This window comes from Pipistrellus kuhlii, unplaced genomic scaffold (genome assembly GCF_014108245.1).
Source record: "Pipistrellus kuhlii isolate mPipKuh1 unplaced genomic scaffold, mPipKuh1.p scaffold_m20_p_18, whole genome shotgun sequence".
NCBI lineage: Eukaryota > Metazoa > Chordata > Mammalia > Chiroptera > Vespertilionidae > Pipistrellus > Pipistrellus kuhlii.
In genome coordinates this window covers 16,360,538-16,386,996 of record NW_023425493.1, presented here as the reverse complement: position 1 = coordinate 16,386,996, position 26,459 = coordinate 16,360,538, and the positions used below count along the sequence as shown (strand labels likewise).

Here is a 26,459-nt window from a genome sequence, read left to right as displayed (position 1 = left end):
GTCTTGTTGGAAGCAGAGCTGTTCAAGCCACACTAGAAGAACTGTAATAAATCGGGTCATTTAAACAAACATACTGAAAATTTGTTCTTGGATGGATAGTCAAGAAGGATCTAGGAATCATCACATGGGAGATGGTTGGAGGTCTTGGAGGTGATAGCCTTCCAGCTTAACCTGAAGGGGGAAAAAAAAAAAGATGAAGGGGGGAGATGCTATGGCTACCGTGTTTCCCTGAAAATAAGACATCCTCCGAAAATAAGACCTAGCGCATGGAAAAATAAGACATCCCCTGAAAATAAGATCTAGCGCATCTTTGGGAGCAAAAATTAATATAAGACACTGTCTTATTTTCGGGGAAACAGGGTACTATCTTAAGATATTCAAAGGCTTGGCTGATGTAGAACAATCTCTAAAATAAGTGTCTGATGAATAAATAGATAAATGAAAAAGAGAGTAGGGGTGTGTGTGTGTGTGGGGGGGGGGGTGTTTCCAAGGAAGAACAAGAATACAGGGTAAAAATTACAGGGAGGGAGACAGATTTAAGACTCTATAAAAAATAATTTATAACAACTAGCACTGCCTAAAAAAGAACATGAGATGGTACTAGATTAGAAAGGATTCAAGAAGGAATTGAATTTATAAAAAAAAATGCCTACTTTCCGTGGTAAACCAGATTCTTGAGAAGTGGAAAGGTAAGGGTTTTGTGATTGGACAGGCCTGGGAGCAAATTTATCTTAGCCCATTTAGCTGTCTGATTTCGAGCAAGATACCTACTCCTTCTAAGCCTTCTGTGAAATGGGAATAGTAAAACTCAGGTTAAAGTGTTGTTATGAGCTGGTGCACTTAAACTCCTGGAAACAGAGTGGGCTCTGGATTGATGTTAGTTGACTTGGCCCTAAATTAGTTGGCATCCCAAGTAGCATGTGAGTTCTAGGAGCTGATGTCAGGAAGTCGCTCAGGAAGCTCCTAAGATTTGCCGAGTCACCTTTGTGTCTTCAGAGCCTGACTCGGCTTGCAAGGGGCAGCTGCTCAGTACATCTTGGCATATTTGCGGAAGTTATTATCAGTGTTCTGGGTAAGTCGTGGCCCTAGGCGCCTCTAGAAACAGGCTCTCAGGAGGATTGCATGACCCATAGACACAGTGTGCCTGGCGAAAAGAAAGTGAGTTTTGGCCCCAGACGGGTTCAAATTCCAGCTCTCCACTGTGTCAAGTGACTTCCCCTTGCAGAGCTGCACTTTTCCCATCTGAGCCAGTGCCTGTTCCATGGGAGGGAGGAAGGGACACAACAGTGTAGGCGAAGGACTAGATATTCTCTTCTCAGTGGGACCCTCTCACAGGCCAGGGAGGCAGACAATGTGTGTACATTTCTAAGAGAAGAGCCAGGATTCAGAGTCTTTTGCCCCAGGAACTAGCAGAACTAGTATTTGATCCAATTCTTTTCACCTCGAGGCTCATCATCTTTCTCTTCTACGTGGTGATGAAACTTTTTTTTAGTATCTGCCTCTGTGCCAGGTACTAAGCTACGTATTTCCACGTGTTACCTCATTGGCTGTGCAGGTCTCTCATGGAGATGCCACTCTGAGAGTCTCTTTTGAACATCCACTTGGGAAAGGTCATTCTTTATGGGGCCATGGTTTTCTTTGATACGTGGCTTTGGGAGGGACATGCCAGGCACAGTGAGTGGGGCAGGAGATACCTGTCCAGACAGTCATATTATTAGCTCCTCAGCATGGACCATCACTGGAGGAGCAGATGTTGTGCTGTGTGTCTTGAAAAGATGAAACCACCAGCTGTTAGCTAGGCCACTGTCCACATGCTGGCAGTCCTCAGGTCTCCATCCCATACAGTTTTCTATAGGGTTACATGGGGTTTTAAAAATGAACTTCTTGCAAATATTTAATTCAGAAAATTTCACATAAAAACACAGAAGACTTTTGAGGAAATGGACACTTGGGTAACCCTGGACTCATGTTCTCCCGGGGAACATCCCACCAGCCCTGTGTAACTGCTCCTTCCTTTAGATGAGTGAGAACTCTCCCAGTCCTCACCTGGCTCCTTTCATGTCCTCCTCTTACTCCATCAAGTAGTTGGAACTAAGCTGTAGGCCCCATGCATAGCTTATATTAATAACACAGCACCTGGGAGAATTGGCTCTGTCCTTTTTGCTAACGATGTTTTTCTTTGCCTGATTCCCAGTCTGTGATTGCAATGGAAAGTCCCAGCAATGCGTCTTTGATTGGGAACTTCACAGGCAGACGGGGCATGGATACCGCTGCCTCAACTGCAAGGACAACACCGGTGGCATTCACTGCGAGCGGTGCAAGGAAGGATTCTACAGGCAGAGAGAAAGAGACCGCTGTTTGCCCTGCAACTGTAATCCCAAAGGTAGCTGGGGAAGAACGGGAGGGAGGGAATGAGGGAAGAAGGGAGGGAGGGAGAGCGGCTTGGAGGGAGAAGCCAACAGGCCAGGAGAGAAGTGTTCAACTTCTAGAACAACTGGGAATCTAACCAGACACTGGTCTTTGTGTGTGTGTGTGTCAGTTTCAATCTGAAAAGAAATATGTTTTTCTGAAGTCTGAATTGTAGGAACCAGCTGGTGTCTTTAGGGTGCATTGATTTGAATTCTAGAACCAAGAGGCCCAGGATTACTTATCCTGGCAGATGACAGTCTTTGACCCTTGGACAAAAGAAGCTCACACTCTCCCAGTGATAGCTTCTCATATCTGCAACCATCCCTTTGCCCAGCCTCTAAAACATTAAAGGATTAGAAAGGTCTGTTTCTGGTGCTGTGCTAGGTGCTAAGGATATAAAGTGGCAGCAATAGAAAAGACAGACAAATAAATAGTCTTTCAAAGGGTTGTTGACAAGAAAAAATAGAATTAACAAACAGGAAACACCTAAAGGGTGGCTGGCTCAGAGGTGGGTTCTTTATTGTTTTTGTTTTTTTTGCTGAACATACCACCTGGAGCTATATTATCAGAACTGAAGGGAGTTTTGTGCACAGACACACGCGATGCCCTGGATTCATTGTGGGCACACGGTAGGACAAGCTAGTAAAAATAGAGACAGGTAGTTCTGCTGAATAAGTTGAGTTTTTCTTTTTCATTGACCTTATTGTCTATTACCTTGACAGTGTCTGGGTCACTTCTTTGTTAGAAAGTGTTTAGTAAGATAATATGATAAATAGGAAGCCACCTAAAAGCTATGGCCTAATACGTGGCAGTGACTCAGTGTGGCTGCATGGAACCAATTCATAGCAGCAGCTCAATGCATCTGAAAATAGTAGATTGTGGTCCAGCTGTGAGTTGCTTATATTGTGTATTAGGGAGCTTCATAGGAAACGGGGGCGACCCTGTCATGATACAGACCCATATCCCAGCAAACACTTCCCAGTCACCAGAGTGCCCTGATGATGTGGTTTGAGTCAGGTTTGCTCAGCTTGGTGGTAGAGAATCAGCATCCAGAATCTTTTGGATTTAGCAATTCTCCCTAAGAATCAAGAAATTTCATTTAAAAAAAAAAATCTAAACAAAAAAAAAGTGATTCCATTTGAATGGGCATTTAACCTCTCTGAAGAGCCCACATCCCCTTAGGTTATGTAGCTTTACTGTGAGTCACTGGAGTTGGGTCATCCCAGCAAAGAGATTGGTGAGAGTCTAATTAGAAATATAATTGGCTCCACTGGAAAGCCTAGCCTGAGGACAAGGTCATTGTCCCAAAGTAGAACAGGAGGCTGCTGCTGCACTCAGAGAGATGGTGACAAGGGACTGGCAATCCATTGCCCATCTGGCAACGATGAGCCTAACTCTTTTGGGGAACAGCTATCCCAGACTAAGGGTGATCAACCCGGGAGAAGGTAGAGCCCAGCAATGACTTACACCTTGTGCCATAGCTAGCATGCATTACTTGCTTTCTCTGTGCCAGGCACTTTTCTAGGTGCTTTGGAGCAATAATCTAATCCCCACAAATCACCTTATGAAGAGGATGCTGTTATTATTTTTCATTTTACAAATGAAGTAGCAGAGGCTTAGAGAGAGATAGGAGATGAAACATGTAGAAGGTTGTAGAGCTATGTGAGTTCCAGCCCCAGGTGTGCTGACATCAAAGGTCATAATGTAGAGTATCGCAGTGGGTTTTGGAGCCGGGCAGCCTGGGTTCAAATCCTGGCACTGCCACTACTGTGTGTCCTTCTGGGCGAGCCCCTTAAGGTCTCTCTGCCCCCAGTGTCCTCATCTGTAACAGAGTGATCATGCTATTTACATCATAGGATTGTGTGAGGATAAAATGATGTTTATTAAACACATGCTAGACAACTCAATACAGTAATGTCATTGTTTTTCTTATTAGGACAGAGGTCAGGGTCCCAATCAATTACATGCCAGCCTAGAAAGAAGCCTCAATAAGGCAATTTGTTAATATTTTATTATTAACATCCTGAAATTGGCAGAAAAATTTTCAAATATTTGTTAACAGTGGGGAAACTGAGAGCTAGAAGAATTAATTCATGGCCTAACATTTCCCAGCAAATTATTACAAGAGCTAAAGTTGTAGCCCAGGTGTTTGGATCAGTAGCTATTCCCTTTTATTCCCTCTGTGTGAAAGAAAAATATCAATCGCAGATAATTAGAGGTTCAGGAAAAAAATATCATGGATATTATTTCCTAAGATCTGGGTAATGCTTTCTATTTTTCCAGAACATTTTATCATACTATGTGTTCTTTATGTATGTATTAACATGTTCCATCCAGCATTAAAGACATGAAGAGACTGAAGCTCCAGGGCCCAAGCTGCACAGATCACTAAATCAGTGGTACAAGATTAATTCCCAAAGTGATTTCTCAGCCTCTTAATCAAAGGATATTTTTCACTTTCAAATAATAATTTCACAAGGGACCTTGTTGTATATTCAATTTAAAATGTCGGAGACTACATCTTCCCAAATAATGCTATGATCCCATGTATGGCAAAGGAAGCCAATAGCATGAATCATCCCTTAGCTGCTCCAGATTTGGACTTGACATCAGTTTTTCATAATCAGAGCAGCTAGACTTATTTTTATGTGATGATTTTGTGGGCTCAGCAATCAGCCCACTATCTTTAATTCTTATAACCACATGTGTAGGCCCAGATACCCTTTTGCAAATACTTTGAAATTCACTGTGTGTGCACGTGTGTTCATTCCTCTCATGACACCTAAATTCTTGAGATCTGTGTTGACATCAATAATGTTAAACTTGTTCTCTTAATTTTAGCTTTTTTTTTTTTTTTTTTTTTTTTTTTTACATACTATGACCCTGATAGTGGGTTACTCAGTCTCTAACATTTGAGTTATTATTTAAAACATGTCTTAAATAATAATTACTTAATTATTATTAATTATCTAGAGGCCTGGTGCACAAAATCCATGCACTCAGAAAGAGAGGGGATGTCCCTCAGCCCTGCCTGCACCCTGTCACAGTCTGGGAGCTCTTAGGGGATGTCCGACTGACAGCTTAGGCCCATGAGCCCAGCTTCTGGATGAGCAGCACTCCCCCTGTTGGAGCGTCTGCCCCCTTGTGGTCAGTACCCATCATAGTGACCAGTGGTTCCTCTGTTGGGTCGATTTGCATATTAGCCTTTTATTATATAGGATAGAATTATTCCATAACGGTCATGTCATTTTTAAATTCAAGTATATATTTACACCCATTAGGTTCTCAAAAGGAATTATATGCTCTCCGTTTAAATTTGAAATGTTAATCCTTTTAGAATACCTTCCTGAGTTCCCAAACACATGTAGACTATATGTTCATAAGTTCTGAAAGTGCTTATTGGGACACAGACTTGAAACAGGAAGCTTTTCTCATCTGTTCTTGAAACCCAGTTGTTCACAGCCCCTGAGAGTAGCTCTTGATGTAGGAACTGGGACAAGTGCTTTTATATCAGTGAGACACTTTGGAAACCCAGTGCTATCACTTTGGACATTTTGGAACATGAAATAAAGTCGTCCTGTTCATGCTAAGAGCCTGTGTACTTGGCAAGGCTTGAAGGAGGCCTAGAGATAATGTATAAACTTCAATTCTTGTGTGCCTACTATGCATCAGATACTGAATTGGGCACTTTATATATTTCAGTTCAAAGTCTTAGGACAGCTCTCCAAGGTGCAGGTTGTTATCCCCTCTTCAAAGAGTGATGAATGAGCAGTTTGCCCAAGGACACAAGCAAATAAGTGGTAGAGTTGGTATTTGAAGTGAGGTCTGTTGGACTTCAAAGCCTGGGCTCTTTTCATGACCCCCCAGCGTCTAGAGCTGTGATCTATATATAATGTCCTAAGGAACACTGTGTTCCTCCAGATAATAATAGGTGTTTCCTGTAAGAATGTCAAATAATGTTTGGAAACACTGGCATTACAAAGTTAAGCTTTATGCCTACTGAATGTATTATGTTATAAATCTCTGCAAGATTTAGTCTGTACTATTTCCCAAACTCTCTGGAACACAGAGTGCCTATTTTTATGAGGTGACTGTTAATAACCCTCAGAAAGGTATTTTATAGAGTACCATTTGGGGGTTATTTGGGCCAAATCCAAAAGCAAAGTACAGTCTTCTTCATTCTATAAGATTAATTCATTTCTGGAAAAACTGTAGAAGGAGTCTTCCGAATTCAAAAGCATAAGTTCTATTCATTTGAATGGGAAAAATTATGTTTCTGAGTCCCAGATCGGCACCCATTTATGTTAAAAAAACAACAACTCAATTATATTAAAGAGATAATTCTTCTGTTAAATGTTCCTTATCCTCCTGTATAATAAAAGATTAATATGCAAATCAACCAAACAGCAGAACAGCCAGTCGCTATGGCATGCACTGACCACCAAGGGGAAGATGCTCAGTGCAGGAGCTGCCCCCTGGTGGTCAGTGCGCTCCCACAGGGGGAGCGCTGCTCAGCCAGAAGCCGGGCTCATGGCTAGCTAGGGCAGCAGCGGTGGTGGGAGCTCTCCCGCCTCCGCAGCAGCGCTAAGGATGTCCAACTAATGGCTTAGGCCCACTCCCTATAGGACTAAGCCATCAGTTGGACATCCCCTGCTGGTCCTGAGAGGGTGCTATCCTGGCTGAGAGACACCCCCCCCACATCCCCCCGCCCCCGTGCACAAATTTCATATAGTTAGAGTATAATTTTGTTATATTATAGGCCTCTCGTTAGAGTATAACTTTGTTTGTTTGTTTTTAGCTCTGTTTACTGTTGGTAGAGCAGTGAGATGGCTGTCTCTAAATGTCAAACCCAACAAACAACCTCTCTTCATTCTCATCTTGTTAAATGTTCTCTGCCTTAGATCCTGAAAACTATCCCACTCTCCTTCCTGGCCTTCCTCTGTCCTAAGACTTTTCACCTCTCTGGTCACCTCTTTCCTTAATCAATAAGGCTGCATTTCTAAGCCAGGCACTTACCCTAACCTCTCTATCTGCTCCCAGAGTGAGCTCATGCTTCCTTGTTTGGCCTGTGAACTTCATCTCCAGCCTCTTTCATGAGTTCCAGAATTACATTTCCACCTAATATGCCACTAGAAACTCAAGTTTCCTATGTCTAAACTAAACCACTGAGCTCCTCTTGATGACTCAACCCCAGATCCTGCTCTTCCTTTCCCTTCCCTTTGGTAAATAGCATCCCATTCCATCTCATTGTGGCCTCCAAGACCTTGGTGCCACCCATGTGATCCCTGTCTCCACAACCCCCCATTATCCATGTCCCAAAAGTCACCGAAGTCTGTTCCTTCTACATCCACAGTGACTCTCCCAGGGTTTCCTTCCTCTTCTCCTCCCCAGACCCGTCTCCTCCAGGCCATCAGGTCATGTCGGATTCCTTTCATGGGAGCCTGCTGGTCTTCCCTTTCCCAAGCCTCTCTGCAGATTCCTCTAGAGTTGTCTTTCTAAACTGCAGGTCTGGCCAAGACCGGTTTGGCTCAATGGATAGAGCTTCGGCTTGGGGACTGAAGGGTCCCGGGTTCGATTCCGGTCAAGGGCATGTACCTTGGTTGCGGGCATATCCCCAGTAGGGGGTGTGCAAGAGGCAGCTGATCGATGACTCTCTCTCATTGATGTTTCTAACTCTGTATCTCTCACCCTTCCTCTCTGTACAAAATCAATAAAATATACTTAAAAATAAATAAATAAATAAAATAAATAAACTGCAGGTCTGATAGTTCCGTTACCCACAAATGGACCTTTTATCCTTCTGTTGGCATTTAATTCACTGATAGCTAGCATGAAAATATATATATATATATGCCTCACTGAGCATCTTGCATGTCGTGGGTGCTCAAAAAATGCACTTTAGACTATTATCCCTGAGAGCCCCCAAGTCTTCCAAAGTTGACATAGAGTCCTTCATAGACACTAACTCTGGATGTGGCTAATTTATTTCATGTTCCATATGTGGCATAAAAGCCTTTATATGGATACAGATCCAATACCTTTATTGGTTTGAATTGTAACTACTAGTGAATTAAAAGTTCATAGAAGGATAACAGATCTTTTTTTTTTTCTTCTTCTAAAGGAGCAACTGGTTAGTGCTCTGTTGGCTGGCTAGAGAATGGATACCCTAATTATCACAGTGGAGCTACACAGGCTATTTTATAGTTCTACCAGCCACAGGAACATTTTAAAGTAGGTGAGCTGTACCTCTAGCCAGTTTCCACCTCGTTGTTTGGCTCCCTCCTACGTGCTTTCACAACAGCCCTTCTCTTTCTTGGCATGGGTGCATCCCTTCAGTGAATGTCTGGGTCGGGCTCTGTGCTGGGTGCTGGAGACACAGCCGAGAATATGGGCTAACTCATCATAAGTAAGCAGGGCTAAGGACTGGAGTAAGGGTGGGATGGATATTTTAGCTATGAGGGTCAGAGAAGATTTCTCTAGAGAAGTGATATTTAATCAACATCTGAGTGCTGAGAATGGGCCAACGTAGGGAAGTTCTAGGGCAACAACATTCCAGGCTGAGGGATCATTAAGTGCAAAAGCCCCGAGGAGGGAAGCAGTTTAGCACCTTTTAGGAACAGTGTGAAGAGCTGGGAACTTTGGAAGGCGAGTAGGAGATGAGGTCAGAGGTTTAGTCTTGCAGGCCATGGTACAGAGTTTGCATGTTATCTTGCTGATAGCGGGAAGCCACCGGAGAACTTAGACAAATAATATAATCTGAATTCCACTTTAGAAAGAGCACCCTGACTTCTGTATATAGACTGGAGTGTAGGGAGACAAGGATGAGAGGCGGGGTCCAGGTGAACTCGGTGGCAGAAGGCGAGGTGATGGGTTCCGGGGGTGATGGAGTGGCACATTTTTTTTTTTTTAATATTTTATTGATTTTACACAGAGAGGAATTGAGAGGGATAGAGAGTTAGAAACGTCAATGAGAGAGAAACATTGACCAGCTGCCTCTTGCACATCCCCTACTAGGGATGTGCCCGCAACCAAGGTACGTGCCCTTGACCGGAATCGAACCCGGGACCTTTCAGTCCGCAGGCTGACGCTCTATCCACTGAGCCAAACCAATTTCGGCAGAGTGGCACATCTTGTTATCCTAGCACCCCTTGCCTTTCATCAACGCTTCTGAGAGGACTCAGTTACAAGGAAGAGCATGTCTATAAAAAACTAATCACGGGGCAAGGACTCCAGTGCACTAAACTGGGTAAGAGGCATACGTCCTCTACTCCTCCAAAAACAAGAATTTCTGCCCCTCCCGGTTGGTAGAGATATTTTTGGTTAAGAGGCCCTTTTGTCCTCTTAAAAAAAAAAAAAAATCACACCATTCAAACACTAACCCTTCAAAGATGGCGTTTGCCTGCCAGAAATAAGGGAGAATGTGGCTCACTTCCTCATGCTCCCTTGTGCCAGGAGGCCATGCCCATTCACAACTGTCCTCCTGCTGACGATCTTGAAGATCTGACAAACTTAAAAAGCGGTGGCTTACACATTACTTCGTGTTGAAAGGAGGCAGATAGATGTACTAAAACACATTCAGGAGTCATTTCCACTCATTTCCCGGGAGAAGTCATCCTTTGCTGTTAAAACTCACCCTGGTGGGCAGGTGCAAGCTCAGACAATGTGGGAATTGCATGAGGGAGCAGGTGGTGTCTATTGCATAGTATTTATTGTCCCCCGGAGTGCTCCCTAACAGTATATAAATTACCTATTTCCTCTTCTTCTTTCCTTTCCCCTACCTTGTGGGTTACAGGTTCTCTTAGCCCTCGATGTGACAACTCGGGACGGTGCAGCTGTAAGCCAGGTGTGACAGGAGACAGGTGTGATCGATGTCTGCCAGGCTTCCACACACTCACTGATGCCGGGTGCACCCAAGACCAAAGGCTGATGTAAGTGCCCACTGCTGCCTCTGCCATGAATAACGACAATTGCATTAACCCTGTGACCAGTGACAGTTCCTGAGAACCTGTTGTGTGCCAAACACTGCTGTGAGAACTTCATGTGGGTTATCTCAGCCCTCACAATAACCTTAAGAAGTTGGGATCACCATTATACTCATGTTAAAGATAAGAAATACATTCCACGAGAGGTTAAATAAATTGTCCCATGGTAGTGGGGAAGGTGGATGTGATAGTCAAACCCAGAGTCTTGGCTCAGGAACCCATGTTCTGCACCCTGCCAATTGCCCCCTTTAGATGAACAATGATGGAAGAAAGAATCTTCAGATTCCCACCTGAGACCTGTTCTCACCCAATGAGCTTGGAGTAGAGAACTGTTGTGTATAACTTTAATCTCCATTATTTTGAAGCAGCTTCTGTCCCTCCTCACATTCTTCTCTGGAAGAAGGTGGAGCATGCATTATAAATCACATATCCAGTCCGCAGAGATGCAGAGCAGGCAGGGCACTGGTGTGGCTTGTGCGGGGCGGGAGGGGCGGGTGCGGGGGGGTGGTGGTGGTGCGGGGAGCTTGGCAGTGAAGCCCTTAGTTATAAGGCGGCCTGCGGAGGATTTGTGTCCCCTTGCCCTTATGGGAAGATCCCTCCAGCCATGCTCGGTCTGCCCCCGTAATTACTCTCCCATGTTCTCTTACCCTCTGGGCCTTTGCATAGATTGTTCTCTTCCAGCCTCCTTGTTCAATGATCTTCCCTGGGCCCCATCTCCTTTTCATAACCCTCCTAAAATACAAGTAGATCGTATCACTTCTCTGCTGGCGGTCCTCTGTTAGCCCCCTTGCCCACTCAAAGTGAGTCCAGACTTCTCATCAAAGCCAGTAAGGCCCTGTGAGATCCTGCCCCAACCTCAGTCACAGTCTCCCCGACTTCTCACCACTCTTCTCCACCCACCCACACCCCACCCCGCGCCCCCTCTTCCGGCTCCCCACACTTTAGCGCACTAGCCTTCTTTCCCTCCTCCAAAGGAGCCAAGTGTAGATGGCCTTGACCTTGGCCTAGAGCACTGCCCTTCCCCAGTCCCCACCCCAGCCACACAGAGCTTCCTGGGGCTCCATCCCCACCACATTCATCTCCTCACAGAGGCCTTCCCTGCCCAGTCCCCACTCCTTCGTGTGCTGACTGCTATTCTACTTCAAACCTCTCATTTCCTATATGTGCTCATCTCTCTGTCTCTCTCACTAGAATAGGGGTGTCGAACTCAATCAGAGAAGGGGCCAAAATCTAAAATCCAGCCTAAATCACAGGCCAAATGGTTTACTGAACAGTCATAAACTGTCATTGTGATGGAAACGCAGCGGAGTGCAGTGATGACAGCGCGGTGCGGGCCACATTGCAAGGCCTGGCGGGACGGATTTGGCCCGCGGGCCTTGTGTTTGACACATGTGCACTAGAACCTGAGCCCCATTATGACTCTGTCTTGTTCACTGCTGCCTCCCTGTAGGAGGCACATAGAGGGTGTTCCAGCTCGGCTACAGCTGCCCCCTGCTTTACTGTCCCTGAGACTCCCAGAACAACAGGGGTATCCCCCATGTCTTAGTACCCCCAGTGCTTAGCAGCCAGTGGATGTTGTATAATGTCCACCAAAGGAGCTAGATAAATAGTACGGGGCTAAGACAGGGAGGAGATCATGGGAATTAAAGGTGAAAATTGACAAAGAAATCTTCAGGAAGCCTGACAGGACTTGGCAGCTAGTTAGATGAGGAATGTAAGGGAGAGGAAGGAGTCAAGTTCAAGTCTGGGCAGGATTTGGATGGGATCATAGGGCAATCAGAGGAGGAGCAGATCAGTAGAGTACAGATGACACTTGGTTTTGGACCCATGAGATAACTACATAATTGTGTTCCAAACTGAGTGAAAGAGACCCATGCTTTGACTGTCAGGGACCAGTCACTAGTCAAAGCCCTAGTCTGCAAAAGACAAGGAGATTGTGCCAACATTAAATAATGAAGAACTTTACTGAGAAAGTCTTGCCAAAAAAAAAAAAAAAATCAGCCAAACTCAGCAATTCCACTCAAGAGATATGAAAACATATCTTCACAGAAACTAGTACACACATGTTCAATGGATAAACAAAATATAGTATTCCCACATGATAGGATTTTATTCAGCCTTAAAGAAACAAAGTACTGATACATGGCATGACATGGAAGGACCTTGAAAACATGGTAACTGAAAGAAGCCAGACACAAAAGGCGACATGTTGTATGTACATTCATAGGAAATGTGCAGAAGAGGCACATCCACAGAGACAGAAAGCTGTAGTGGCTGCCTCGGATTGGGGTAGGACATGAAGGGGGATTGCTAATGGGCACCAGGCTTCTTTTTGGAGTGATGAAAATATTCTAAAATTGTGGTGATGGATATTCAACTCTGAGAATCTACTAAAAACTATTGAATCGTACACATTAAATGGGTGAATTACATAGCTTGTGAATTATGTCTCAATAAAAGGGTTACCTAAAGAAAGAACTGAATGAATTAAAGTAGAAAATAGATGGAATTAATCATAATTAAAGCAGATATCATTGAATTAAACAATGGAGAAACAAATACTTTAAAAAAAATCCTCTGAACCAAACAGTCAACCAAACTAGACAGCTTAGTGATGAGTTTGGCTTATATTCTGGCACAGAGCACCTTCTCTCTGTAGGTAGCAAACAGGTCATGGACCGGTTGCCACCCAGAACACACTGGAGTAGCCCTGTCATAGACAAATGAGTCTGTACAGAGTCGGCGAGGCATGAGCATGGACAGGGATAGTTAAGAAAGACCTCACTGAAGAGGAAAGATTTGCTCAAGTCGGTGACGTTGGCTGATGAGCACTTGATCTTTATGTGGAAAGTTGCAAAGCACTTGGAAACACATCCCTAACTCTTGTTTTCTTCTTTCCCAGAGACCCCAACTGTGACTGCGACCCAGCTGGCGTCTCGGGGCCCTGTGACTCAGGCCGCTGTGTCTGCAAGCCGGCTGTCACCGGGGAGCGCTGCGATAGGTCTGTGAACGCGGGCCCTGTGGACACAGCAGGGGGAAGCCCTTGGCCACTAGCATAAATAATCCTCTAGTGCAGTATGGGAAAGAGACACTTAACAGATGTTGATGGCCTTCTTCCTGTCCCCTGTCTTTAAAAAACGAAGCTTAAAAAGGGAATACCACGGAGCCCCCAAACCTCACTGGACTCCATGCGTTGGCTGTGGCTCCTTCTCTTCGTTTGCACCACAGGAGAGGCACAGGGCCCCAGTGAGAGCCCTTGCCAGCTGGCTCCGAACCCCAGGTGCTCAGCTACCAGGTGGTACGCAGTGACGAGGTCACATGACTCATCTTGCTCCCAGGAAAGGCCTGACCTAATTAAGCACGTTGGGAAAATTCTCGTAAGAGGGAATATCGCAGTGCATGGCCATATTTAACCATCGTGTGCAGAATAGGACCCGCCCAGGGATGGCATGGTGGCTGCGTGCATGCACACGCACGGGGGAGATGCAAGAGCATGCAGGCCCCATGCCAAGCTTGGGCAGGTGGCCCCAAGAGAGGAGACCCACCCTCGGCTGCTGCAGGAGGACGTGCCTGTGTAAACAATGCTCAGACCTAAAGCTCTGTCCTCCTCTCCTTGCCCTCCTCCCTCCCCCCTCAGAGACTGTGAAGTCTGTGAGGAGCAGGGGCTGTGGCCAGGCCCCAGGGGTAAAGGCTTCCTCCTCATTTCCTCACAAGAAAGAAAGCAGCTCTTTGGCATCCTGCCAGTCACTCCTACCTGGGCAGAGGAAATGCCAGGCACATTCCAATCTTGCTTTTCAAGGGGGTTCTCTGCTGCCGAGGTGGGGAGGAGGAAATGCAGCTTCAGAGTTAAAAGAGGAGTCACTTTGTTGAAAACGTTTTTAATTTCAAAATATAACACGGAAATAGAGAGCCACAGGAAACCAATGTTGTCAGCACCACCAATTGTAGGAAATAGCCCTGGGCTGAAAATGTGGCATCCCAACACCACCCTCCCTCCTCCCTCCACCCTGGAAGCGACCACTATTCTGACCTGTAGGGTGATGGCTTCCTTACTTTTCTTTATGATTTGTTATGCAAATGCACCCCTGTAAACACTAGTAGTGTTGCCTGATTCCCTTCATTTTCCTCCCCTCCTTTGTCATGCCCTCTCTCCCCTTTCTGGACCTACCTCCCTCTTCCCTTCACCCCCCTCTCCCTCTCTCTTTCCCCCCTCTCTCCTTTCTCCCTTTTTCCCTCCCTCCCGTCCCTCCCTCCCATTTCCTTCCCTCCCTCCCTTCCTCCCTCTTTTCTTGTTTCCATCCTTGTTTTTAAATTTCTTTTAATCTACAGGTTTCCTCCATAGAAACGATGATAAAAAACAAACAAACAAACAAAAAAACTTGTCCTATAGAGAAAAGCCATGCTTATTTACTTGCTGCTGTTCTCTGAAGCATCCCAGCCAACTGGCTTTTCTGGGATTTTGTACCATAAGCATTCTCCCGACCTATGGCCCAGTGAGTTTAGACGGCGTGGATTAGAAACAAACGTGCTTGAGTTTGCATCTTGCCTCAGCCACCTACCAGCTGAATGAACAAGCTTCTTAGCCTTTCTTGGTCTCTTCATCTGAGAAAATTGGAAACAACAATTGCTATCTCATAGGGAAGTAGTGAAGATTAAATGAGTGAGCACACGTCAGGGCTCTGGCATATCATTTGAAGTGTTAAATAAATTATACTTAAAACTATTGTTTTTTCATGTATTATAGAAGGATGTAGTGAACTCGAACAGAGAAAAACATGAGTCCTCCCTAGTTCCCCTCTCCTCTTCTCTGTGACCCCAACATCTGGGACTCGTGTGGCAGCTGTTTTCAGAGAAGCCCTTGGACAGCTCCAGCTGGGAGAGGGGTGGAACTCTAGCCCACACTTTGCTTCTGTAGAGAGTCTCCAGCCATCCTTTGTCATAGATGCCAGCTAACACCTTGTGCTCTGGTTGTGGGGAGGGGGGGTCAGTGGGGCTAAGTGGTGCTGGGACTGGAGCATTTGCTTTCCTTTCCTGCCCGCCCCCCCTCACCCTTTTGTCCCCATTAAGCCCTTACTCTGGGATGAGTCCAGCTCTGCATAGCCCTGCCCTGTCCTACCTCATCTTGCCCATATGATTTCCACTCAGTTCCTCACCACGACTGGGGAAATCACTAAGTTTCCAAACCTCATAACCTTCCAAATTTCACACATGATTCTGCTCTACCAGAGGAAGAGAGAGTGAATGCCTGCCATGCTCTGTCACTGGGTGGGGAAGGGGAGAGCTGTGATTGTCCCCAGGTGGTCTGGGAGTAGGGATGGCATGTATAATTTATATTTACCCCCTCTGGGAATGAATAGGCCTGGGTGGGAGAGAAAATAGAAAAATCAGTCACCATTCATTGTTTCCCAAACTTTTGACATATGTGTACCCCTCCTATAATTTTCGTAACGCTGAGTACCCTTCGTACTCATGAGAACGTATAATTAGGCACAGCTAAGCACGGTGCAGTGCATATCCCCACCAAACTCCGGTGCAATGTGTACCCCCACCAAACTCTTCCCGTACCCCTGGGGGTACTCATACCACACTTTGGGAAACACTGCCATGGACTAAGAAATAACCTATAATCTTGTTCTGACTTCCAAAACCCTGCAGGTGTCGGCCAGGGTACTATCACCTGGATGCAGGAAACCCAGAGGGCTGTACCCAGTGTTTTTGCTACGGGCATTCGGCCAGCTGCCACAGCTCCGGAGACTACAGCGTCCATAAAATCACCTCTGCCTTCCATCATGGTAAAGTCCTCTGTTTTCTAGAACTTCTGTTTCTAACATTGTACAGGGCTCTGTGCTGACGGATAACCACATGGCCATCCACAGGATGGGAGTCTGGAGTCACCTTTTGCAACTCTCTCCTAGCTTCTAATGTGCATTATTATTACAGGCCAATCAGGCAGACTCTGGTGTCTTGAAAAAGTTATAGCTGAACAGGTTACTCGTACCAGCGAATGAATAACTTAAAAGAATCACTACAAAGAGACCAGGGTTTCTTTTCCCTGCATTTCCCATCCCATCTGTTTCAAAACCACAAAGAATCATTCATTGGATTGAGTGCTGGGGGAGGGGTTCTTATGAGCTCCTTCCTGGAATTCATATTCACTAATCATTCTCCTTTCACATACATTAAATGAGTTCATTTATGTGAAATTAGTTCCCAAGCTACAAGCACCGTAAAAATATGGGAAGCTCCAGATGATCCCAACTCTGAATTTCCCCTTGAACATCCTGGACCCTCTTTCCTCACTAAGGCCAGACGCTGTTTATGTCAATAAAATAATATTCCAAATTACAGGCAGATGAAAACGTGCTCTCTTCTCACAAGAGACACAAAGGCTAGAAGTCCATGCAGCTGTGGGCGGAGCAGCTGAGGCTGAGACCCAAGCAGAGAGGTGCCTGGGGAGTTTTGAGGACTGGACGTGAGGGTGGAAATATTAAGAAAACCCCACTTGCTACTCACCGCGAGGACTTTTTGGCAAGCACATCTTGCCTTGTTTATCTCAGTAGATGGTTTGTCCACATGCACAGTGGTTTTATTTGTCTTCCAGATGTTGACGGCTGGAAGGCTGTCCAAAGAAACGGGTCTCCTGCAAAGCTCCACTGGTCACAGCGCCACCGGGACGTGTTTAGCTCGGCACGGCGATCGGACCCTGTCTATTTTGTAGCTCCTGGTATGTATGGCGTTTGTCCCATAGAAGCCAACCTTTAAGACTAGGAAGTGAGGATAGAGGAGAGGAATTGAAGAAGGGAAGCCATGTCCCGTAGTGTTCAGGGCAGCAGTATCTGCAGCTGATGGTTGAGGCTTCAGGCCAATTTGACAAAGTCATAGCACAGCAGAGCAGAATGGGTGCCCAGGCCGTCAGCTCCTGGGTGAGGGTCCTACTTTAATCAAAGGGGAAGCTTCTAAGTTTCCCACCAAGACAAGATATAGGGACTGTGGTCAAATCTATGGGCCTGTTGAGAAGCAGATGGAAAAACGAAAACAAGGCATTTCTCAAAGCTTTAAGCACTTAAAGATTTAAAAACAGTCAGTGGTATAGAAAAGCTGATGACAAAGCTCTGGTGAGGATGTTAATCCTGGTCACGTCCTTAGCTGATACGTGATTCCTGGATGAGTTGTCCTCATAACTTTCCCAATTTCCAGTGCTCTCAGCTGTTAAATGGGAATTGAGATGCCTACTTTCAAGTATTATTGCCATCAAACCTAATGGTGTCTGTGAAAGCATTCTGTAAACTCTAGCAGGCGTCTTCAAACTACGGCCCGAGGGCCACATGCGGCCCGCAGAGGAGTCTGATCCGGCCCGCCAGGTTTTTTGGGCAGTGAGCGCAGCTGAGGGTTACAGTAGGAATTAGTAGTTCATATAGTCCAGCCCTCCAGCTCTCTGAGGGACCGTGATCTGGCCCCCACTTTAAAAAGTTTGAGGACCCCTGCGTCTACAGCAAAGGTGGGGAGCATCGGGCCCGTGGGCCATGTAAGGCCCATGAAATCATTTGGCCTGGCCCTATCAAGGCATTGGGGGTGAGTTAATTAAATGTTTGACCAAATGTAGCAGGCTAATTTTTAAGCTGATAATTCTGTATGGCCCGCAAATGATATAAATATCTAAATGGCCCGTGGCAGAACAAAGGTTCCCCAGCCCTGCTCTAAAGCATTAGGTAACGAATGGCACTATTGCCGGCACACCTGGGATGTTAACATACTGGTCTGTCACAGGGCCATGCCATGAATCATCTGATACAATGGGCGCCAGCCTTTCGGACCTCATGAATCACCAGTGGGCCACGACCACTGATCGAATAGGTGGAACTGTGTGATAATTAGGCCCTTTGAGCATTTCCGTAACTAACCCATCTTTGTAGCCGACAGCAGTGTGGCCCTGTCCAGTGCCATGAACTGGCTCTTCCGAAGGGTGGTTTGGGGCAGGGTGGGGGGTGGGTAATACAGGATTCCAACAGAAATGGCCAACATTAGTGCAAACTTGCTCCCTAGTTTGCTTCTCCAGCTTCACACTTATCTCAACCTCTTCAAATTCTATTTCCCAGCCAAATTTCTCGGGAATCAGCAGGTGAGCTACGGGCAAAGCCTGTCCTTTGACTACCGTGTGGACAGAGGAGGCAGACACCCATCTGCCCACGATGTGATCCTGGAAGGTGCTGGTCTCCGGATCACAGCTCCCTTAATGCCGCTTGGCAAGACACTGCCTTGTGGGATCACCAAGACTTACACATTCAGGTAAGAAGAGAGACTACCAGTGGGTCGAATAGAACAAGCTGTGATTGCAGTCACATTTCTTCATTCATTTGCTCACTCATCATTTGTTCATTCAACAAGCTTTTCTGAGCACCTTTTATGTAGCAGCCATGGTGTTATGTGCTGAGACAGGACATGACTCCCGCCCTCAAGCCTCTGACAGGCTAAAGGGAGAGAAAAATAAACAAATGGTTACAGTGCAGCTTGTAAGATAGATAAGGTGGGCCCATGCCCCTTTGAACACACAGAGGCAAAACTAACCCACGCTGGACTGATCAAGGAAAGAGTCTCAAGAAGATGTGACAGTGAAGAGCAACTCTCTAAGGAAAGAAAGGGGGAAAGGTTAACAAGGCAGAGAAAATATGCTTGCGGAAGGTTGTGCTTTAGGGAAAGTCCAAGTAGTTACGCATGAGTGGAGCGTGGAGTGGGGGAGAGGAACACACTGAGAGTGAGGTCAGGGAAAGGGGGGAGGAGTGAGCTCACGGACAGCCCTGCGTATATCTAAGGGGGTTGCTCATTCTCCTGCGGAGTGGCAATTTTGAATGGTGGGTACAGAGAGGTTGGGAAAGGGGCTGTGACTTTTAAGTGCTCAGTATTGGTTAAAAGCTCGGAAATCAAGATGAAGAAATAAGGTCTTTGTCCACCAAGAGTTCATGGTCTAGTAGAATATATTAACATGTCAAAAATAAACACAGTACAGTAGAAAAGATGCTTCAGCGGTATGCATACTCGTGGGGACTTGAGAGGAAAGGAAAGAGTGCCCAGTTCTGCCTGGAGGAGCACAGAAAGCATTGCAGAGGAGGCAGCATGTGGGCTGAGACCAGAAAGAAGGGCAGGACTTCCCAGGGACAAAACCAAGACAACTGTGCGTATCGATATAGGTGAGGGTGTGGAAGGGCATAACACGGGGGGATTGGCAGAGCTGTTTATGGCTGCTACACAGCGTGTCTACGAGAGATGGACAGATAAGGTTGAAAAGACTGGGGAAGGACCCACAGGGTGGTCCTTGTATGTCATGCCAAGGTGCTGAGATCCTGTCCTTGCCTCTTCCCTAAGCAGGACTGTGAAGGGGCAAAATTTGTATCAGGCGTGCAAATGATAAGGCTTTAAAAGAGTTGGGTCCTTAAGCCTTTGGTTTTAAATCTCACAGGTTAAATGAACATCCAAGCAGCAACTGGAGTCCCCAGCTGAGTTACTTTGAGTTCCGGAGGCTACTGCGTAACCTCACAGCCCTCTGGATCCGAGCGACCTATGGAGAATACAGTAAGTGATGGGAGAAATGGACCCCTCCCCCCTTAGGTCTGCCTTTCATTTGCTTCAGTGCGCTAACGTTCAGCCACCCAAACAAGTAGATAAACTGCTCGATGGTTTCAATGTAGAGTCTCGGCGTTGAATTTTTCGATTCTAGAAGAAGTCGATAAGAGGGAATGTTTCTCTCAAAAGGGGTGTCAGCACCAACGAAGAGTGAGGATGCTTCCTTGCTAAAAAGAGTCTCTGGATTTAGATGGAAGCTGACGGTTGGAAGACAATCTACAGCACACGGGCCCGTTCCCCCAACTGGGAAACCGTCCCTGAGAAGCAGGACCCGCTGCTATCCCTTGGGCAGCTCTTCCTTTGGGGTTACACTCGGTGCCACCACGTTCGCACATCATCACACAGTCTGTTGGTTCTGTTTATTGAGAACCCGATTGAAGTGAGCGTTCCTTCAGCCTTGGGCCCCGTGTGAAAAGGGGCCACGGCTGTGGGTGCCGTTCCCACGTCACCGATGCAGCGAATCAGACAGGACGTAGAAAGATGTTTCCTCACAACGCCTTGAGTCTTTACTGCGAGCCAGCCACATGACACCATGTGCGTTGTCTCATCTAATTTTCACAGCAGACACGGGCAGTAGATCGCACTGTTGCTTCCACAGTTGAGGAGACACAAATTATGCAAAGGTTATGTGACTTGCCCGGTTCACACAGCCTGTGAGGGCGGAGCCAGAATTTAAACTCTGATTCTTCTGACCCCAGAGCCTGTGTGCTCAGTCATGACGGACGGCTCTGCCCCCATGCATGGCCGAGTGAGTGAACACCCGCTATGACAGCGCGTTAGGAAAGATAAATCCCAAAGAGAGGCCTGCCTGTCGCTCTTTATTTAGACCCTGCCACCTGCTCTGTGTGACCTGTTCTCTCCACTGCAGGCACTGGGTACCTGGACAACGTGACCCTGATCTCGGCCCGCCCTGTCTCGGGAGCCCCGGCACCCTGGGTTGAACAGTGTGTATGTCCCGTTGGGTACAAGGGGCAGTTCTGCCAGGATTGCGCTTCTGGCTACAAGAGAGATTCGCCCAGACTGGGACCTTTCGGCACCTGTATTCCCTGTAACTGCCAAGGGGGCGGGACCTGCGACCCAGACACAGGTGAGTGACATGAGCACCTGGGCCAGGGGGCTGGGCGCAGCCAGTGACTGGGGTCTCCCCGGGAGGAGCTAGACCTGTGTGGGAACGCCTGCACCTGAACTCCCTTCAGAGATGGAAAGGGATTAAGGAGCGTCGGGCCTGAGCCGGGGAAGATGGACACAGTGCTCTGTGACACTCAGTCCTTTTCATTGTGGAAATGCCACGGGGTTGTGGGAAAGGTGCTGGGTTACAGGAAATGGCTGTCCTGGTTCAGTGCTGGGGTGGGCGGGGAGTTGGTGTCGAGTTGCAGGAATTATGTGGGGAGATCAAAGGCAGTGCCAAGGCCTGGATGAGTGTTGGGACCGGGACTCATGGTGAGGGCAGGGGGAGGGGGCCGGGGGCACCGTGTGAAGCTAAGGAGAGGAGAGGAAGGGCATGTCTCCTCGGCATGGGAGAGTGAGGGGGAGATGCGGGGTTCTCGGCCATGCTTCGAGTTGGTACCAGGGCCAAGGTGAATGCCAGTGCTCCCACGCGTGGAGGAAAGCTTCAGGAAGGAAGGCACTAGGTTACTGAACATCACTGTATTGCAGGAAGTGTCGAGTTTTACCCTGCTCATGTCTGCGTCTCCCTTCCTCCTCTGCCTCCCAGGGGACTGTTACTCGGGGGATGAAAATCCTGACATCGGGTGCGCCGACTGCCCCCTCGGTTTCTACAATGACCCACACGACCCCCGGAGCTGCAAGCCGTGCCCCTGTCGCAACGGGTTTAGCTGCTCAGTGATGCCTGAGACGGAGGAGGTCGTGTGCAATAACTGCCCCCCCGGGGTCACTGGTAAGGCCCGCGCCCGCGCCCCCCGTCCTGATGCCATGAATGCGCGGACCAAGCTTCTATTTCAAGGAATTTCTAGGGAATTATAATTACTACATGGGCTCGTTCTAAAGTTAGGACAATTTCGATGCCTGAGAGGTGACGTGGGTTGAGGAAGGGCTGGGTGGGCGAGGAGGAAACACCTGAGCTGTCTTAGGAGGTTTGTAATTAGGGGATGAAGTGTTCAGACAAAAGACATGCTTTGGCCTAGTTTTTTTTTTAATGAACCAAGGTAAAGAAGGAAAATGTAGTGACTTTGGAAATGTCCTTTTGAAAGGCAAGTTCATTTGTTAGCAGCAGCCTTGGGAGTATTGCTCCATGCCTGCTTCGCCCCACCACTTAGTTCCCAGGGCCTGCTCCTGAGGCTGTTGTTCTGGGGCCCAGGGGGAAAGAGTACTTCCTGCCTCTGAGTCTGGTCTTGCTGCCGATGGATGACCCCCGGGACTTGTCCCTTTGTTCCTTCCAGGTGCCCGCTGCGAGCTCTGCGCCGAGGGCTACTTCGGGGACCCCTTTGGGGAACGTGGCCCGTTGAGGTCCTGTCAGCCCTGTCAGTGTAACAACAACGTGGACCCCAGTGCCTCTGGGAACTGTGACCGCCTGACAGGCAGGTGTCTCAAGTGCATCCACAACACAGCCGGCGCCCACTGCGACCAGTGCAAACCAGGCTACTTCGGGGACCCCTTGGCTCCCAACCCGGCAGACAAGTGTCGAGGTAGGACTGCGTCTCCAAACAGGTGTGTGTGTGTGTGTGTGTGTGTGTACATGCACGCTTGCTGGTATGTACACATGTAAGAACGTGCTAATTGGCAAGGCCAGCAACAGGTCGTATTGCGACGCTACTTCGGTTTCTCTGACCAGCTGGCCCGTGAACAGCCTGTCGGGACTTGGACCAGTTCCCTGTAGCAGGGCTGGAGCACAGAGCTGGCGGATTTCGAATGGGTAAAGCCAGGTGGGAGAAGTGAACAAGCTCAGGTTCACATTCCTAAGTGGAAGAGGAGATAACGTGGGGCCCCAGGCTCTGCCCAGTCCCAAGGCTGGTAGGCAGGGAAGTGGCTGCCACACCTGTTATAGGTCAGGGATAAATGACTGGCCACTAAGCCTGAACAAGCTGAGGCGGGGCCGGGAGTGGGCAGTAAAGAAGTTTGAGACTCTTGGGAAGTCGGTGTCATTGATGCGTAGAAAGGTAACGGTCAGATGTCTCCTAAAGAGACGCAGCTTCCAAGCAGCAGCTGTCTGGGGTCCTAATGCTGCTCAGATCAGAGTGTGGATGTGCCGCCCAGGCCTCTGGCTCAGCCCTCCTGTCCCACCTCTGCCCGGATGACATTCCTGAGGCAAGTTCAGTTCCAGGGGTCTGGCCTCACCACAGACTCACCCTTGGTGCCCAGAACTGAGGAGCTTGCTTATTATAAGGTCCAGAGTGGCTCTGGAGGCCCAGGTTGGAGGACACCTGATTCCCCAGGCGTCTGCAGGAGCCCAGAACCTCCCATCGACACCGGAGTGTCCACCCCAGAAATGCCCGAGGAACTCCGTGCAACCAGAGCTTGCAACCCGGGGTTTCTACCCAGGGGCACGAATCCCACCTGCTCCTACCCCAACCTGTGGGCCTGCTGTGATGTGCTAAAAAGTACCCCATGATGGGAAAAGCCCATGTGGCATTGGCACTACTGAGTTCCAGTCCAGTTTTTTAACATACCTACTGTAGTATTCTGATTCTACCAATTAATTTCTCTGAGCTTCAGTTTCCTCATATGGATGGATAATATTTAACTTCAGTTTCCTCGTATGGATGGATAATATTTAACTCAAAGTGGTTGCAAAGATAAGACAACTCACCGAAAGTATACTGTAAGCTATATAATTCTAGTTATAAGAGGCTATTAATAGGGATTTCACTGGCTTTAGACCATACATTTCTTCACTCAGCTATCTTTTGTGAAGCACCTGCCAGGTTCCCAACATGGAGCTTGATACTAAGGTTATAATGATGAGTAAGTCAGTCCCAGCTCCCAAAGAGCTCATATGCTAATAAGGATGATACAAATATGTAAGCAAATAATGACAGTGCAGCATCATGTATAATTATTACTACACTAGAGGCCTGATGCACGAAATTCGGGCAAGAGTAGGCCTTCCTTCCCCTGCTGCCAGTACCAGCTTCCCTCCAGCACCCGGCACCCTATATCCAGGCTTCCCTCCAGCTACCAGCAGGCACCTGGGACCCAGGCTTCCCTTACAGCCCCGGCTTCATCCACAAGGTTGTCTGGAAGGATGTGCAGAAAGATATTCGGTCTAATTCGCATATTATGTTCTTATTATTATAGATACTGAGTATTTTGTGAGCACCAAACATAGAGCAACCCAGAGAATCACTGTACCTCCATTAGAATGTCTCGCTTTCTGTTATATCCTCAGCTTTTAGAATAGAATGTAGCACATAGTAGGTGCACAATTAATTTGACTGACTGATTAAAGGTATTGCTTTCTTAACTGTATTTCATACATCAAAGGCAGCAGGACAGAAGGAAAAGGGCATTGGCTCTTTTCGAGTTCTCCTTTGAGCTGGCCATTCACTTGCTGTGTGACCTTGAACAAGTTACTTAACCTCTCTGAGCTCATATTCCTCATCTGTGAAATAGAAGAAGTCCCAGAAGAAGTACTGTTCACCTTGTGAGCAAAGTCAGAGTGCCAGCCTTACAATTTAACAGGAGAGAAAAATAGTGCCATTAGAAAGGATGGGCTGTCATAATATTTCTTCACCCCGACACTCAGCAAACAAACTTGCCAGATGAGTCCTGAAACCTAACTATATTAGGGATGTGCTTAGAGCCGTAGCCCAGAGATGCGTCTCACCCAGTGTGAGTCAGTGACACAGTATGAATGCTGACTTGATCTTTTTTATTTTGCTATATCTCACGCTTCTGGAATTAGTGTGATAGGAATGTTTTGTCTTTTGTCTCTAGCTTGCAACTGTAACCCAATGGGCTCCGAGCCTATGGAGTGTCGAAGCGATGGCAGCTGCGTCTGTAAGCCAGGATTTGGTGGCCTCAACTGTGAGCACGCAGCATTAACCAGCTGTCCAGCTTGCTATGATCAAGTGAAGATTCAGGTGTGCATGCTAGCCACCCCTCACCTCATGAGTGAAATCTTTCAGTGTCTACTGGGTGGTTCTGCCATAGCTCTAGGATCTGCCTAGTCTCCTTGGGGGTGGAGGGAAGGGTTATTATCTTTTCTTTAAAAATTACTGTATTAAAAATTATAATAGTAGTAACACTTCTGATTTATGTTCTTCCATGTGTCATTTGGAAACCCCTTCTATAGATATTGTCTCATTTGGTATTTGTGATAGCTTAGTTAAGGTGGGAGAAAAAGCATTCTGATCTCAGTTTTTATTGAGAAAACAGTCTCAAAAAATGTGCAGCCTTTTAAAGTCACACGGTCAGGTGGACGTGGGAATCCCACCCATGCCCCTGACTTTGAGTTCCGTGATTTTCCTACTATATTATGCCAATTCTTAGGATTTTTTCCCCAAGAGTTGTCCTTGTAAGACAAATGAAGAAAAACATAAACACACAAAAGATATGAGGAGTCCAGAAGATCTCAAGGCTGTCTAAACAGAGATGGCTTCCAGAAATGTCTCATTTATATTCCAGAGAATGAAATTGATGTTGTTGTTAATTATTAAATAGTTTCTTACTGGAATGAGGAGTGGGGGAAGAAGGGGCCCAAATAGAACCCTAAATGTAGGACAAAGTCAAGTTGTTTTTCTAAAATATATTTTTATTGATGTCAGAGAGGAAGGGAGAGGGAGGGAGAGAGAGAGAGAAACATCAGTGATGAGAGAGAATCATTGATCAGCTGCCTCCTGCACACCCCCCACTGAGGACTGAGTCTGAAACCTGGGAATCGAACCATGAACTCCTGGTTTATAGGTCGATGCTCAACCACCGAGCCACATAGGCCAGACACCCAGTTTTAAAATTTACCTATTTAACCATCCCTCTGTAGCACTTTCTTTGTTCCAGGCACTGTTCTAAGCACTATACAAATATTTAGTCATTACTCTATGAGATATTATTATTATTATCCCCACTTATAGGTAAAGAAGTGACATGCCCAAGGTCACACAGCTAGTGAGTAGCGGGGCCAGGAGTCCAGGCCTAGAGTCTGAACTTCGGACCACTGTGGCCTGCTACGCATTTCCGGGCCTTTAGCTTGTATCCCCTGGATACCTGGTGTCCGACCATGATGAGTTCTGATCCTCTTCCCTGTGTGGCTTCAGATGGATCGGTTTGCGCAGCAGCTCCAGAGCCTGGAGGACCTGGTTTCGAAGGCTCAGGGCGGTGGAGGAGGAGCACCCAACGCGGAGCTGGAAGGCAGGATGCAGCAGGCTGAGCAGGCCCTTCGGGACATGCTGAGAGAAGCCCAGATTTCAGAAGGTGATGGAGGCCCCTTTCCCTTCAGACCGGAGAGAATGCACAGTCCTAGAAAGCATTGCCACCCGAGGTCTCAGACTCCTC

The 26,459-nt window shown here is 47.1% G+C and overlaps 1 protein-coding gene across 1 annotated transcript in view; it reads left to right on the top strand.

The window, feature by feature from the left end:
• Positions 1-26,459, top strand: part of LAMC2 (laminin subunit gamma 2) — a 54,174-nt gene that overhangs the window by 15,245 nt on the left and 12,470 nt on the right. The window contains exons 2-13 of the mRNA XM_036442011.2: positions 2,195-2,383; positions 10,202-10,337; positions 13,294-13,392; positions 16,047-16,183; positions 16,993-17,115; positions 18,488-18,677; positions 19,846-19,958; positions 20,878-21,096; positions 21,724-21,906; positions 22,409-22,654; positions 24,903-25,048; positions 26,222-26,378. Of these exons, the coding sequence (XP_036297904.1) occupies positions 2,195-2,383; positions 10,202-10,337; positions 13,294-13,392; positions 16,047-16,183; positions 16,993-17,115; positions 18,488-18,677; positions 19,846-19,958; positions 20,878-21,096; positions 21,724-21,906; positions 22,409-22,654; positions 24,903-25,048; positions 26,222-26,378 (1,938 nt within the window). The remainder of the gene's footprint in view (positions 1-2,194; positions 2,384-10,201; positions 10,338-13,293; positions 13,393-16,046; positions 16,184-16,992; positions 17,116-18,487; positions 18,678-19,845; positions 19,959-20,877; positions 21,097-21,723; positions 21,907-22,408; positions 22,655-24,902; positions 25,049-26,221; positions 26,379-26,459) is intronic.